The 15919-nt window shown below is 45.0% G+C and overlaps 1 protein-coding gene across 1 annotated transcript in view; it reads right to left on the bottom strand.

Moving 5' to 3' along the window:
- Positions 1-14584, bottom strand: part of KAZN (kazrin, periplakin interacting protein) — a 103156-nt gene extending 88572 nt beyond the window's left edge. Inside the window, exon 1 of the mRNA XM_088529562.1 lies at positions 14464-14584. Within this exon, the coding sequence (XP_088385688.1) occupies positions 14464-14584 (121 nt within the window). The remainder of the gene's footprint in view (positions 1-14463) is intronic.
- Between the last annotated feature and the right edge of the window lie 1335 nt (positions 14585-15919).

The following is a 15919-nucleotide window of genomic DNA, read 5'->3' as shown; positions in this document are numbered from 1 at the left end:
TTGCATGAAGTCACTATAGAGCAGGTACTACGTATTTGGACACCTCTTTGTTCGAAGCCAGACGAACCAGAACTGCAGCAGTTCTGAAGTTGTTCCGCATCTCGCCCCGGTTCCTGCAGCGTTTTTCGCTGTGGCTCCTCCCTGGGGACCCCCTGCACGCGGCGCCGCGCGGCTCCCCGACGAGCCCCGTCTCATCAGCCCTCCTGCCTCTCCTAGAAGTGATGAAAGCAGCAAGACGGACCTAATCTCTTAACACACAGACACTTGATGGCTTTAACTAGCTAATTACAGCTACAATGAGCAATAGCTGAGAAGCTCCAGGCTTGGCAGGTGCATTTATTCAGCTATTACTATTAGTTTTTAAATCTGTTTCATTCCTCAGATTATTGCAACGTTTAAAAGAATTAACATTCAATTAATAAGAAAAATACTGAGATCCATCCTTTAAACAAAGGCAGTTTCTTCTACAATTACAACACAACTGGTCCAGGATTAAAATGAAAGGCATAGAAAAGAAGAAAAGGAAGAAAATTTCCTATATATTACCACCATGAAACTCAGGCATTTGCCTCTGGTTATGGATTGTAACCAATTTGTGCAGTTCTTCCCAACAACATGGCCCTGCTGCACCAGCTACTGCATGAAAGAAAGTTTGTCTTCTGCAGTGCTTATATTGCAAGGAAATAAAGTCAACGGTGCCAGAGATGAATTACAAAAAGGAATTTGAATCGCAGAGGGAAAAGGCAATCTGTTTGTGGCACACAGGAAGCCTTTGGCATAACGAGTTATGGAAAGGCAGCAAGTGGGAAACATCTGCCTTCAATTCTGCTTTGGGAGGAAGAGAAAAAAACTGCAGTCACTTTTGCTGAGCTCAAACAGCAACCCGGCTACACCATTTATTTGACTTCATATACGCTTATTGCAAATCTGCTGTTGGGGGGGATTTTCCAAGGCACAGCGAATCTGCTTAGCTCTGTTCCTGCTGCAGAGATAAGCCAGCCTGGAGCACTCCCGAAATACTGCCTTAGGCAAACGGATCTGACGCTCAGGCTGTCATTTGTTACACTGCAATGACAGCAACCACCAGGCACTGCCGTTACATGGATTTTTCCCCCCGCCCCAGCCTTCCTTAAGGAAACAAAGTTCAATTTGAAAAATTGCTGCATTATCGTTTTGAAAGTAAGCTTCTTGCTGTGCACCCTGGTGCAACAGCCAAGGCAATTTCCAGGGGGTTAGTAAATACAGTCAGTTCCTGAAGGAAATTTGACAGGAGCTGGGAATGATAATTTCCGAGGGGGGTGATTACCTGCATACTCTTTGGAAGAATCTAGTCTAGGAGGACTAAATTTGCTCCATCCATCTCTTTTTGGCTGGCCCCAGGAGGACAACACGCTGGCACTGCGCCTGGCACAGCGCAGCAAGTGGGAAAAAAGTGTTGCTGGGATATATAGCATAGGAACCCTTGTTCATTATTTATTACCCAGCAAAAGAAAGCATCGGAATGTGCTTTGGCACTTAAGCAAGTGCCAGAGAAAGTCCATTAAAACAGAAACTGCTAATTAACTACCTGATGGGCTCTAGTGTCCCATTTGCATTAGAACTACACACGTCCTTCCCCTGGTCTCCGGACTGGCTTTATTCAGTCCTCGTTAGTCCATCGAAGTGATGAATTCTGCTTACCGATTCAAGGCAAAGCACATTTATCTATTACACAGAAGGAGAATGGATTTACATTTAAATGGTGTTCTTCATGTATTTAATAACTCAGTTCAGTAATCAAAGAAGTACAACCTAAGCAGGAGCATCTCTGGCCCTAGGGTTATGGTGCCTCCCGGCTTCTCCCTCTCTTTCTTTCACAGGTGAAGAGGAACCAAATGGAAATGTTTGCATTCCCCAGCTACGTAGCGAGCTAGGAATTAAAAGACTTGCGAGGCTTACACTTTGATTAAAAATTCAGACTCAACAGGAAAGCACGACTTTGACCAATCTAAGTGCAACAGGTCACCTTAGATTCACTGAATTTAGGCAAAAATCACCACAGACTGCACTGGTCTGGACAAAGCCAAGCAGCTTTTAAAGCTGGACACACTGGAGCTGAAGAGAAAAAAAAGGAAGCATCTTGGAAGAGGTTGCATGTCAGCTTGTGCCTACTGCTGTTTGACTGCAGGGACTAGGCCGTTTCCCACCGCGGAGAAAGCATATGGTCTAAACAAGGCTAATAAAAATACATTAATGTCTCTGTTCTCTCCCTTGTAAATAAAGTTTCCCTGTGGAGTATGAGTTTATCAATCAGTTTTCCTATTGTTTACAGCCACATATCAGAAAACTGGGTGTAAAATGTTTAGGCCAGCGGCATCTGTGCATTGTCTCCTCTTTCCTTGGGCTTAAGCTGGGCACATGCATCCCACTGCAGCTATTCTGATTCAGGAATCCTGGATTTTAGGAGAAGTTGAGCACCATAGGACAACTGGTTGTAGGCCCAACGGATGGGCTCATCTGCTGCTGAGCTCTCAAAAAGCTTGAATTTAGAAATGACTCTTCACTAGGAAGTATGAGTATTTCCTTAAGTCTTCCCTGCTGGCTGAATGTTCCTGACCAAAGCTGAGATGATGGGCACAAAGTGGTCACATACCCTTTGCCCACCTCTGTGCCAAAGGACACTCTCCATTCGCTCCATACTACCCGCAAATTCATCTCTCCCTTTTATTACTTTAACACAACAGAGCAATACTGGAAGGAACCCAAACCTCCTCCTCCTGCAGAAGGAAAGCAGAGAGGAAAGCGCCGCGTTGCCCAAGGTGGGTGAGCAAAGGAGACCAAACCAGGCCCAGCCGCAGCTCCGCTCTCCCAGGGTTTGCAACACGCTTCCACTGAACACTTCTGCTGGAAACCGAACCCATTTCATTACTGCTAAAATACCTGACCAGGAAAGTCCCGAGTTTGGCCCCTGATGGCTGCCTGCGCATCCGAGCACCGAGGAGGACCGAGCTCTGCGTGACGGACTGCGGATCTGCAGGAGTTCATTAATGCTGTGGGGCGACAGGACGAGAGCAACTCAGCAAACACCCAGCTTAACATGCCGACTAATTGACATGAAATAACTTCATGTGTTTAATTTGAATGTGATTAATTTATTAGAAAAAACAAATTGGGCGAGGGACAGCTAGCTGCTGCATCTGCTGGAACATCAAGTTTCCATGGCAACGTATTTGTTAGAAACAAGGCAAACAGGTTTAGGATGACACGTTTTTGTTTTGAAGGCACCCGAGCAATGACGACTGCACCAACAGGAGGCAAAATAGAAAAGAAAAAGCGAAGAGATTAGGAAGCACTAGGAAGACTTCTGCTCTCCCTCTGCTGAGGAGCGGGCATGTTACAGCAGATAAGACTGGGTTTAACCACACCGTTTTGCAATTTGATAATAAATAATTATTATGCAGGGATTAAGGGATGTGCTGGGGTGAAAATAATGGCTTTTGAGAAACAACAGCCCCCCAGAACTTCGTAACATACTTTGACCCTCACCCCTCCTGTGTATGGCTGTCCAGTGACGCACAAGATTGACTAGAAGAGTTAAAAATCGCTTTGATGCTCTGCGGATGTGCAGGCATCCAGCCAGACACAGAAGTACACACACAAGCTCCCATCCCTCTCGATTGCAAAAATATAAATATAAAATACATACATATGTTTTGCTTTCTTTTGGCCAGATAAAATTTAAAGATGCTGGTTTAAAAGGATGGTTTTCAGTAAGCAGTATATCGTTAAAAGGTGCAAAGCTCCCAAGCCCCCTCCTGCAACTGTTAACAAACAGCCTTAAATTCTCATCTTTGCACAACACCACTAGCATCAAATAGGGTTACAGTTACTCATCCACCATTAACATCTCATCCTGCCCCTGCTTTTTATGCAGGATGCAGAAGAGCCCCTGTCCTAAGCGGGGCTGTTTCCCTCAGTGCAGTCAAGGCTGCAGGGCTGTTTCTATCATTATGAAGCACAAATGCAGAATTTCCTCCCCAGGATTATCCAACAAGACCCTTTTCCCTCACTCTCTGCCTTTTCCGAACCTATTTTCATCCATTCTAGAAAAATAACCCAAATCCATCTTTCACTCACAATATGTGGCTGAATCTACTCTGGGTAGAGCAGATATGACTCTGACTTCATGACTTCTACTGGGTCATTCTCTTCATAAGGTTTTGTGCAGATGAAGCACTGGAAGTTGTTTCATCAGCTTATTTCCCCACCACTCTGCTGCCCCTACAAAGATGTTTAGGAAACAGTTTCTAAAAATACCAATTTGGAAGATTCTTGCTAATCATGTTCAAATTTCAAAGCCCACAGAGATATTCAAACACTTCATCTGCACAACCTGGTTTTTACATTATATCTCCAGCCCACCAGGACTGGGAATTACAATACCTGGACTCTTTTCTGAGAAAAGCTAGGCTGGTATTAAGCATTTGTAGCAGAAAATTCTAATCACTAGAAGAGGGGGAATACAAAAAATACTGGAAGGCATATAAAATTCTCAAACTCTTCAAATACATTGAAATTATTTTATACCCAAGACTTGAAATGTGCGTGTAACAATTTTGGTTTTTAAGTGATTGTCCCTTTACACTGACTCCCCAGCTACAGAAAGAATTTTTTTTTCCACATGTAATATACACATTAGCCATTAGCTTCCAGCAGGGAAATGTAATTACCATAATAAGATTTCTTAAAACTTGGCTTTTATGTTGTCAATTGCATTAAAATTTAAATCTTGTGCCAAGTTCAGAAAACAGCTCTGAAAATGTTAAAAATATGCAGCAAAATCAATATTATTAAGAGCAAAATGGACTATACTCGAGGCAATCAAAGCTTTCATTTCATATGAAAAAAACTGTAAAATTGTAATATATTACTTTCATTTTATCATTTGGTAAATTGCTACAGGATTGGTGTTGATGTAACAGCATTGCTATCACCAAAGGAGCGTTTTACCACTTGTAAAGTGTTCTAACCTGACAATAAATGTATTTTTTTTTTGACAAAGTATCTTCCCCAGGTATCTGGGACTGCCCAGACCAGCTTTTTTGCAGACCTGCAAATAAAGGGCACTTTGAGCAAAACCGTTTGGCCCATGCAGACGGCCTGGGAAGTTGTGGAAAAACCTAATATAAGAGCCTCTCCCCCGCATCCAGCCCATTGCAGGCACGGGCTGGTTTTTAAGTCTTTTCCTACAGGCTTTTGGAAAATAAGGTGACATAACAAAATGCTGCTGGCATTTTGTCCCCTAACAAACCTGCTTTCGTAATTAAATACATAAATGGCAAACTTGCATTGTACTTTCAGTCAGATTCAGACATGCAGAGATAAACTGATATTCTGACCTTTCTTCGGGGGATGAGTGATTTCTTTTCCCCTTTAAACACCATTAAGGGGATGTAACACTCAGTCAAGATCATGTAGACAAGAGCATATTCCCTGTGTGATTATCAGCTCTTTTCACGCAATCCCTGGGAATTCGGGATAACAGCAAATGAGGATGTACAGCCACTTTGCTGGTATTGCCAAATAACAGCATTACATCACTTCTTATATTCCAGTTGTCTTGCAAGTCCTGTCATTTCTCTCACCTATTTTAAGAAGCACTAAAGCAGTAGCGCTTGTGTTTGTTAAAAATACAGTTTAAAAGGAAATTTTCATTTTTGTGCTGCACTCGCTTCGTAACTGTTCACCAGCTCCCACAAAAGAGGGCACCATGGATTGTAACAGGGAAACCTGCTAATTGAGGCTGATTTGTCTTTTGCGCTTAAATCAGATATCCCTGTTCCTTCTGCATCCCCCTCGTCCCCCATTTTATAAATTGTGCACTTTGTATTTTATAAAAATACACTAGCACATTGAAGAATTGTTTTTAATTTGGGCCCTTCCCTGACCATCGCATTCTTAGCTGTTTCTTAGGCTTCATGATTCCAGCAAGAGATTAACACAGCCTCGACACGAAGGTTTTCCTGAAAATATTGAGTTGTTCCTAAGCTGGTATTGTTTTATTTAATGGTTATGATTATCTGCTGTGCAAATGCTTCTCTATCACATTGCTACAGTCTCTGGAGATTGATACTGAGGAAAGATAAAAGGCCAGAGGGTAATTATAGTGCTTTTCATTTCTCCTGATCTCAGCGTGTCATGTAAAAGGCATAAATACCTCCTACACAAGCCTCAGATCTAAAGCATTACCTGGTAAATACAGAAAGAAGTATGTTTGGTTATTTTTCAGGACTTGATAATAAAAAATATATATATATATAGCACTCCTTTTATCTTCTTCTAAAATATTTTTCTTTTGCAGCTAATCTATTTGCTTAGACGCACATGCATTTGATGACAGATACAAGTACTTCTCCTTGAAGCAGAGCTACATGCAGAATTATGACGACAATTATGAAGGTCATTTGGAAAAAATGTGCAAAAGAGGAAGGCATTCCTCTGCATACGCACCGATACGCACACAGATCTCCACAGACAGCTTTAGTGCGTCCCCCAAAAGATACCCCTTATTGCCTATAATGCCATAATGGCCATAAGGGCTTAATTTGTAGTCATGCAGATATGAATCATCCTTCTTCTAGCTCTGCCAGGTGCAATTCAGCATTACTAATCAGCCCCTTAAAGTGCCAAATTAAGAGTTCAAATTCAGGAGAGGTTAAAAAAAAAAAAAAAAAAAACGACAGGAATGAAAAAGTTTTCACTTTTCAGTAACAACCATGAAAGTCAATTTTGAGTTTGGCTGGATAGAGTTTATGTTGTTCAGGTAAAAACGGGAGGGCTACTTAGCTTACTGATATTTACTCTAGTCATTATTACGTGAAATGATCTGGTGAATTATGAAAAAAGGAAGGAAGGCAAAATATGTGTATTTGGCAGGGGGGAGGAAAACATACACAATATCATAAAAATTAGTGTTCAGCATTATCTTTCATTGACCTCTGGTCAGGAAAGGGTACTTATTCGCTTCCGAGGGCCCCCAAAAAACACGGATTTTTCACCAGCTGCCTTAACTCTGCTACTCACCATGGTCCTTAGTGAGCCAGCAAGAGCCTCATGTCGCAACGGGAGAACGTACAGGAACGTCAAGGAATTTTTAAAAGCACTGGACATAGGTTGGAAGCTGCAGAACTGCTGCAAATAAAACTCAGGAACTGGATGTTCCAAAGTACTATTAACCTCTGCTATATACCTGAGTGCTAGCAACACCAGCATCTCTACCTCCTCTTTTTGCCTCTGCAGAATGCGGAGAGATGGATTTAGATTCATGCTACCAAACCCGATTTGAATTTCCAAGCAGATATGCTGCCAAAATTTCTGCAGTTTTACGGTTACACATTCAAGCATTTCCAACATTATGTAGGTTTTAGACATTCTGGGGAGCAAAAGAGAGGGAAGAGTAATGAAATGAAATACTGTGCTGCAGCTTAGATGCCTCAGAGCTGCTTGAACTGCTTCCAAAACACAGAAGGCTTCACCTTTTCTTACGATGAGTGGGGGGAAAAGCAGTTTATGTTCTTGAACAATCCAACTCACATAGGCTACTCTATGCGCAGGTTAAAACAAATTAATCCCGAAACAGCTGCCAAAACCAACCAGATCCAGAGGGCGGGAGCTGCCTTGGGCCAGTGTGGGAAGGAGACGCATCCCTCCACGCTCTGCTCCTTCCCTTCGCTCGTGGTCCAAGGAGGCCGCGCGACTCGGGAGGGCAGCGCGTGTTGAACGTGCAAGGGGAGCTGTGGGAGCGCGTGGAGCGCCCGTTTTCCATGTCATTCCACAAACACCGTCTCCGCTGCCTCCTTCCCAATGTCCCGAAGGGCCTGTTCCCACAACGACCCAGAAAACGGCGTCAGTGATAGCCACTCTTTCCCTGTAGTTCTTCATTTAACACCTACAGAGCAGGGAGGATCCAGATCTGCTCAAGTACTTCCAGGATCTTCAAGGATGGGACCCATCCCCAACAACGTGGTCTCACCACAAGGAGATAAATTGCCACAGCCGTTACATTTAGCCCATTGCCGCTCAATGGGATATTTGCATATGGATGAAAAGATGAGCTTACAAAAGACATGAGCATAAAATATAGGTAAAAAGTTAGGAAAAAAAAAAAAGACCTAGAGGCTCCTAGTTTTTACTCTTTCCTAAAGGTTTGCAATTTCATCCAATGGCTAATATGAAGGTCTTGACAATTGGTCTGTCCATTTTTGTCTTATGTCAACAAACTGAAGAGCTAATAATGCTTAGTTTTACATAATTATTCATCCATTTAATAACCACATCAGCCTTAGAAAAATACAGCGCGTGCTCTTTAGACACATCGCTGTCTATCACAATGCAACAACCCCAGCAAGATCTTTCTCATTTTATGCTTCTGTTTATTGAAGGAAATAAATACACTTGGCACCACAGAATACACTTGAAAAAAATATTTCATGAAATATGCAAAAATATACCCTAAAGGAAGTGTCTTACAGTGGACATGCATCCTCCCATGTAGGAAAGCAAGTGAAAGGAACCATCCATCAGCCTGACAGCCGCCTCTGGCACCCAAGGAAGGCCAGGGGATTACGGGTCTAAGGTTGTAACAAAAGTGTTTTCCAATAAATTTCCACCATTCCTCATTTTTGCTGCACTCTGTCCCCAGGGTAGGTGCCTCTTGTGCCGTCTTCCCACCTGGCCTTGGTGCAGGCACACGGGTGCCCGCGGGCCCTTCTCAGCAAAAGGGCCATAAAAACAGTCAGTTCTCGGTGGCCACAACAGAGACCATCAAGCCACACAGAAAATCCTCATCTAAAGGATGCATTAAAGTGCTAATGGTTCAGGCTTCGGAAGGTGGGGAAAAGAAGCGGCAGCATAAGCAGAAAATGGCACCTGGAGTTTATTGCCTAACAAGAAGTGTCATAAATGATTCCCCTGCTCATGAGAGAAGGTTACGCTGGCTCAGGGGCATCTTCTGACAGAGAAAGGAAAAAAGATCATCAAGGAAGCGGCCACCAAAGGGCTCTCTTGGTTCTCCTGCTGAGCTCTCGTGCTGCTGACCAAGATTTTCACACCACCCCAGGACAGCAGTTTAATTTATACAGAAAAAACAAGGCTCAACAACCCCTTTGCCACACCACAAACCTCACTGAATTGGTATGAGGCCACTGGTTGCCCTCAGAATTTCGGTTCCTGGCCTCCTGTGCCAGCAGCTCGGTGGTTGAATATCTCTGCACGTTGCTCAGACCTCAAAGCCTCAGGTTTGCTGTGTGCATATTAGCATAATAAATAACATTTCACCAAAAGTACTGCAATATTTATTACTTCCCCATGGTAGTTGAGCTAATTAATAATAAGCTAGTTGCTGAGAGCAAACCCCCATCAGGATTACTACTGAATTATGAGAGTAGATGTTTGCAATAACTTTGTTTAGATAAAACTTGTCCTCCGGCAAGAAATCCTGCATACGGTTTGGCCAAGGCCTCAGCTACATAATTATTTTTGGGTCAGTTATTTCCGTCCTGGGTGAACCCCGGCTTCCTCTGGACACTGTAGGCAAAGCCAAACACTAATGACATTTTTATGAACGCCGAACACTTGCCCAGGACATTGGGGCTTTGTGCTTTGCTCCATCACACTATCTGTCCCAGCGTCAATCCAAAACATACGCCAGAGATTCCTGTCTTTAGCACAGGACATTTACACTGGGTCACTTGAAGATCATCTGCTGTAGCATGAAGCTAAATTAAAGAGAACTGATGCAGTCCAGAAGAGTTTTCAAGATTGCCTGAGGCCTCAAGTAAACTTTTATGCAGGGAACAAGAGCATTAAGTCTTATAAAACATCGTGATTTGGACTGGTCTCCAGAGAAGATGGGACTGAAAGAAGTCTTGTACCTGTGTGAGACATGAAAGCAGCTGGGCTGAAGTTTACACAAGGATGAAAAGCTTAACCACAAAAACCAGCAACTTTGGTCTTTGTGAAAAGCAGCGGTCACTACAGCCAAACATCTGCACGGGGCCTGATCATGTGTCCCAGCATAACACAATCATAAAACATTAATGTTCTGATTTTCTAATTTTACTGCTATTTTTCCCCTCCCTTCACTGCCCTTGTGATCACTACCCGACTTGCACAACCCAGCCCTGCCTGGCAGGACACACGTATCCACACTCTGCACAGGGCACGTGTGCAAGCTGTGCACGTGCAGGATGCTACATTCCCACACTCCAATTTTTCAACAGGCAAGTGGGCAAAAAAAAAAGCGACAAGAAAAGCCTTGTCAGACACCACACAGAAGGGAGAATTGATGAATTCCTTAAGTGCAATATCAGTTTATTTTGGAAATGAGGACTGACAGGCTGTTTGTACTGCAAACCTGCTAAGGGCAGCGCGCACAGAGAGCTCTGCTTTACGGTGTCCTCTGCCTCCACCTCCTGGCCTATTCTCAGACATCACATAAATCCAAAACCTTGGCACACCAAATCCCAGTTAAGCAAAAGCAACATTCAGGCTAAATCACTTTTTTTGAACCTATTTATGCATTAGACCTTATTGACAGCAGCTGAGCCCCATGCTAGCTGGTACCAAATAGTTTCCGCAGAAAATCTCTGAATAGTCAGCTGTGTTACACAAGCTATAAGGGGGGAAAAACATTGAAAAAAACATGTTCTACTTGCAAGGCAAAGCAGCAGCCCATGCTACTTGGTTCCTTTTCCCCAAATGAAGGTGCTCGCTGCATTCGAAGGGCAGGCTCAGGAGCATCAGCTACCTATGACATAAGATTGCAAGTGCTCTGCTTCAGAGCACAGCCAGGCCCACAACTGCAGACTGCCAATTTCCAGCCCGAATTCAGACACTTAGGAAAAAACGCTTGCAACTACAAAGCCTTTCCTAGGGTAGCTACATTTGTATTAATCTTTGCAGGAGTAAATCCAATTTAACCAATTGTCAATGTCAAATTACTTTTGTTTTGTTCATTTGCAGCTTGCCTTGGAGATGAAAGCTTTTCTGCACCTGTCACAGGAGCAGCATTTTGCTGTTTACAGAAAACAAATAGTAACTTGTCAGTTTAGGCACTGACATTAATAAGTGTTGATGCGCTTTCTGGTTTTCTCAAATCCCAACTCTTGAAACAATATGTTCACATGAAAATTGGAAACACCAGCTTCAGATTTTCTTTGGAACGCTAGGGCTGCCAATAGCATTAATCACCACAGGAATTTGGTATGAGCATTCATCTGCTTTCAAGTTACTACATGGGCATATCAGCAGCACACAAAATTGAACAAGTTGATGAGAAAATTAATCTATCCCAAATTCTGCAAGAACCTGTTAGAAACCTATTCCCTGCACTGACTCGCTGTGGCCGACAGCCATCATCAGCTGCAGAAAAAGCCAGGTTTGTGTTCAGAGAACTTCTGTGTTGTTTCTCAGAGCATAAGGCAAGAAACAGAGTTTCTACTTGAAACGCCCCGTCCTGGAGGGCAGATACGTGGTGAGAGCTCGGGGTGGGTTTCCCTTTGCTGCGCAGCTGCCCCAGGGCCGAGCAGCCCTGCTAACACGTGCGGGATTACGGCACCTGCACGACAGGGATTCTTAAAATCCCGTTTTTCCAAAAAGCAGAATTATTTAAATGGTGGGTACTGCTACAATGCAAGAACGATGTATTGGTTTAACCTACTGTCTGAGATATAACTAGAAGTTCCTGGGAAAAAATGGGTACATTTAAAGCACTGTGTAGATGCAGTAAGGAAATTCATAGCGATGTGCTAAAGCTGTGCCCAGCAAAGCCAAAAACCTCCTCAAACAACTGCAGGAGGGACCTCTGCCCCAAGGAGCAGCAAAAGCCACCGCAGATGCCACCTGGAGAGCCCTGGGGCGGCCCCAGGACTCACAGTCGTTGCCCCCAGCTCCTTTCCAGGGCACCCCGCACTGGCCACCAAACCGGGGTTTATTTTTGGCAAAATCAAGGCCAATTCTGCAGAGCCATCGAAACACTCTGCACCTTCATTTGGGCATTTGCAAAACGCAGCGAATAATCAGCACAACTGTAAAATCATCTGAACAGCTCAGACGAGGGACAACCTATTTTTCTCCATCTGGCACACAGCAAGATGCTGCAGAAAGGATGAAACTTCAGCATCTTTCAAAATCTCTACGCTTAGCTGAGTGCAGGAACTGGCTCCTATGGTTTGTATCTTGCCATGACACTGAAACACGTTCATATTTTCCCAAGTAAAACATTCATGGCCTGGATTTATTCCAGTAAAATACTTTGATTGCTCCAAATCAGAATTAGGAAATGGAGAAATATCCAATATCCACATATAAAATTGCCAATTAGCTATACCAAAAATAACCACAGGAAAAGGCCATTGTAAGGTGCTTAAAAGTTAGTCTTCTGTTTCATTGCCTTTGTTAGTATGTATGGCCATTAAAATTGCCCCAAATTCCACAAAAGAAAGACTAATTCTCATATGCTGTTGCAAATCTCATCATACACATGTTCTCAGTTCCTTATCTAAGTGTCATAAAAAGCTGGTGTCTACCTTCAATTTTAAGGGATTATTATTTCCTTTGACTTTGCTGTTGGTGAACGCTAAGTGGCAAAAATCAATTCCTTCCATCAAGAATGGAGAGGAATTCTTCCTGTAACTTAATGAGGAGCAAATCAGCTGGCCAGGGGTTAGCACCCAGTGCTGCGACCGTTGGGTCTCCCTAGTGAGATGACAGTGGGATTTTTTGTTGCATTTATGCATAAAAATATATTTCTTGGAGTCCTGCTCTGAGGTATGCTAGGTATGTATTGCTATTGCCTTAAAAGAAGGAAGTTCACGTAAACATAAATCAATACAGAATTGCTTTTATAGTGGGAAAAGAAAACCAGTTTTAATTGCCAGCTTCCCAGTAAAACTCTGAGAACCTCAGGTGTGTGGAACTGTGATAATTAGAAAGGGCTACACAGTGTTGGCCTATTTGTTATAAGAGCTAGACCTACTATACGTAGGCCTACGAAGGCAACCAATAAATCATGTGGTTGTAACCAAGCACATCACTGAACATACACTCTACTCATTCCTCCATGAATCTTAGGCAGGTTTGACCCTCAGCTATGTCTAGCGAATGTCACCAAAGTGATCCATGAGAAAAGAGGGAATCTTGGGGTCAAGATACTGAAGTGAGGTTCAAAAGCCTGGAGCTGCAGAGCCCCACTGTGTCATTGTCCCCCCGGAAAAGCAAGTAAAGCCCCAACTGCCACGGGCTTTACCTCACCTCACTCATGGGTCTATGAACCACACACACAGGACCGGGGACTCCTGCACCCCTTTTCTTTGTGCAGTGGAACCACAGCCTTGGCACTGACCACATACCCTATAACACGCAAGGACGAGTGCCAAATCTGCTTGGAAAACCTCATGTCATTTCCTTGGAGGCAACCGTATGATCACGGGCTTGATTAACAGGACTAGTTGTCAGCTAACAAGTCATCCTCCAAACTTTGTCTGTGAAAATACTACGAGAGTCACAACAGAAATCACCCATCAATCTGCAGCAAAGCAGATCAGTGTTTTAGATCTCACCACATCCGTTGAATAATTATAATAATCCAAACATCATTAGTTTCAGAAACGGCTAAAAAGGGAAGAGTAAAAGGTGGGATGGAACGTTCCTGTGCATATATCTTTGCAAAGAAGTTCTCCATCCCAGGCAGAGAGTGCCAGTCAGTCTGAATAAAACGAGTGCTAGAAATTCATGGTAGGTGTTATGGTAGCACTGTACAAAAATAAAACAAAAAAGCAAAACAGAGACACAACAACTCTCTCCATAGCCAGAAGAGCTATGAGGAAACTCTTGGAAATTCCTGTAAGCAAGGATGATAAATAAAACAAGGCTTGTAGAATTTGTCATGCTAAAGGAACAGGACTTCCAGGTGCTATGGCAATAAAAACAGTAAGAAAAGGGGAAGAAAAACCCAACGACTTGGTCTGACTCGTAGCTGAACACCGAAGCAGAGATCCGCATATCTGGTGATGCTCTGTACTGAAGGGCACTCTCCAGGGCAGCAAATCAACTTCCAATTATCTCATAATTAGGAATTCATTTCTACATTAGCATTGGAGAAGTTACTGTCTTCTGTACAGGTCTAACTATAGCACTAACCTCTGGCATTAAGCTAACAGCAGTTTATTCCACCCATGTTCACCCAAAATGCACAACCATCCCAAATCTCACCTCAGATGTGGATGTTTAACTGGGCTTAGGAGAAGATGGGGCAGGTTTGCAAACCCTGGGAGCTGAGCGGATCACTAAAACTTTGGCTTTTGAAAACACCAGGTTTGGGAAGAGCATAACAGGGTTGGGAGGAGGGAAGGGAAGCAGGTCACTGCTCACAAGAGCCGACGCACAAACAGCTTGGGCTGTATCACACGCATCCCGACCCCTTACCTGCCTCCATGAGCTGGCACTGCTGCCCGAACACCTGGGAGAAGGTAACGGGGCCGGCCGCCACGCTGGGGGTCGCCGGCAAGGGGTCCATCGTGCCCTTGGCGTCCTTGGCGTTTGTCATGGGGCAGCGCCCCGCGCCTGCAGCGACGTCCGCGCTGTCCTCGCGCGGGCAGGGCGAGAAGGACCTGGCTTGGCAAGGCCCCCGCTGCTCCAGCGCGAGCTCTGCTCCCCGGGGCCTGCTGCTACCCCTGCCCGGCTTCAGCCATCTCTCTGCCTGTTCTCCTCCCCAGCTTTGAGTCCAAGCTGCATATCAGGAGGTCTCAGAGGGATGCGGCCCTTCCAGGTGCCGAGGAGGACACCAGAGGGGCTCTGCTGAGTCCCTGAACCTGCCACTGTGTCCCCAAGACGGTCCCCTCTCCACTTGCCACCCGCCTCAATCCCTCCTCCCGAGCCCAAGCAGCCGCCTGCGGCAGCCACCTCTGTCCGCAGGGACCTGACCGGCTCTTGGCTCAGCCGGCCAGTTATCCCCTCCCTGCGATCCTCTCTCCTTCTCCTCCAGCAAAACCAGGGAGTGGGAGGGGACTGGAGCCGGTTAAATAACATTTCCTCTGACCTGCTGCAGTGGCTCTGCCTCCCTCCCAATTACTCGGAGCTCTTCTGGAAGCACATGGAAGTGCTAACTCAGCCAGGCAGGAGAAAGCTGCTTGCTTTAACCCTCTCCTGCCTGCAGTTTTAGATGCTCAGGAGGAGACGCTTGGGGTTGCTACCTGAACATGGCTATTCCCATGGCTCTGCCTGGCGCAGCCCTGCAGTGGCTGCCCCTCACGTCTCCTTTGGTGTGAACACCAGCCAGGTTTGCTCTGGTGCAGGATGGAGCAGGAGTTAACTCCCAGGAAAGCCTGGCACAGCCGAAGCATCTTCATTTTAAAAACTCCATCCGCCAATGCAAGGGATACTCTGGGAATTCTTCATAATTTCATCCTCCAATGACTCATCAGCGCTTTCTGTGGGAATTAACACAGCACCACGAATACAGGCACCATAACCTAGGAGCCGGATTACAGCAAGAGAAAGCCCGAGGGGAAAGTTAGCTAGTCGGCTGCTCAAAACCTCTCTCAGATGGGGCTGGTAGAGCCCCTTGCTGCCGAGGGGAGGCAGGGGAAGGCTCAGGGATCTGCCCTGACATCATTTTCCAGGAGGGGGGACCGGAGGCAGGTCTGCCAATCCATGCTGCCGGTGGGACAGCTTCCTTCCGGAGAACTGCTGTGTCAGCCAGCACATCCCTGCATCCCGCACATCCCCGCAGCCTGCACATCCCTACAGCCTGCACATCCCTGCATCCCGCACATCCCTGCATCCCGCACATCCCCGCAGCCTGCACATCCCTACAGCCTGCACATCCCTGCATCCCGCACATCCCTGCAGCCTGCACATCCCTGCAGCCAGCACATCCCTG

Source organism: Tinamus guttatus, unplaced genomic scaffold (assembly GCF_059628265.1).
Source record: "Tinamus guttatus ecotype Peru unplaced genomic scaffold, ASM5962826v1 Tinamus_guttatus_pri_ptg000332l, whole genome shotgun sequence".
NCBI classification, from domain to species: Eukaryota; Metazoa; Chordata; class Aves; order Tinamiformes; family Tinamidae; genus Tinamus; species Tinamus guttatus.
Note: the sequence above shows the minus strand (reverse complement) of the source record. Positions and strands in the feature narration are given on the sequence as shown.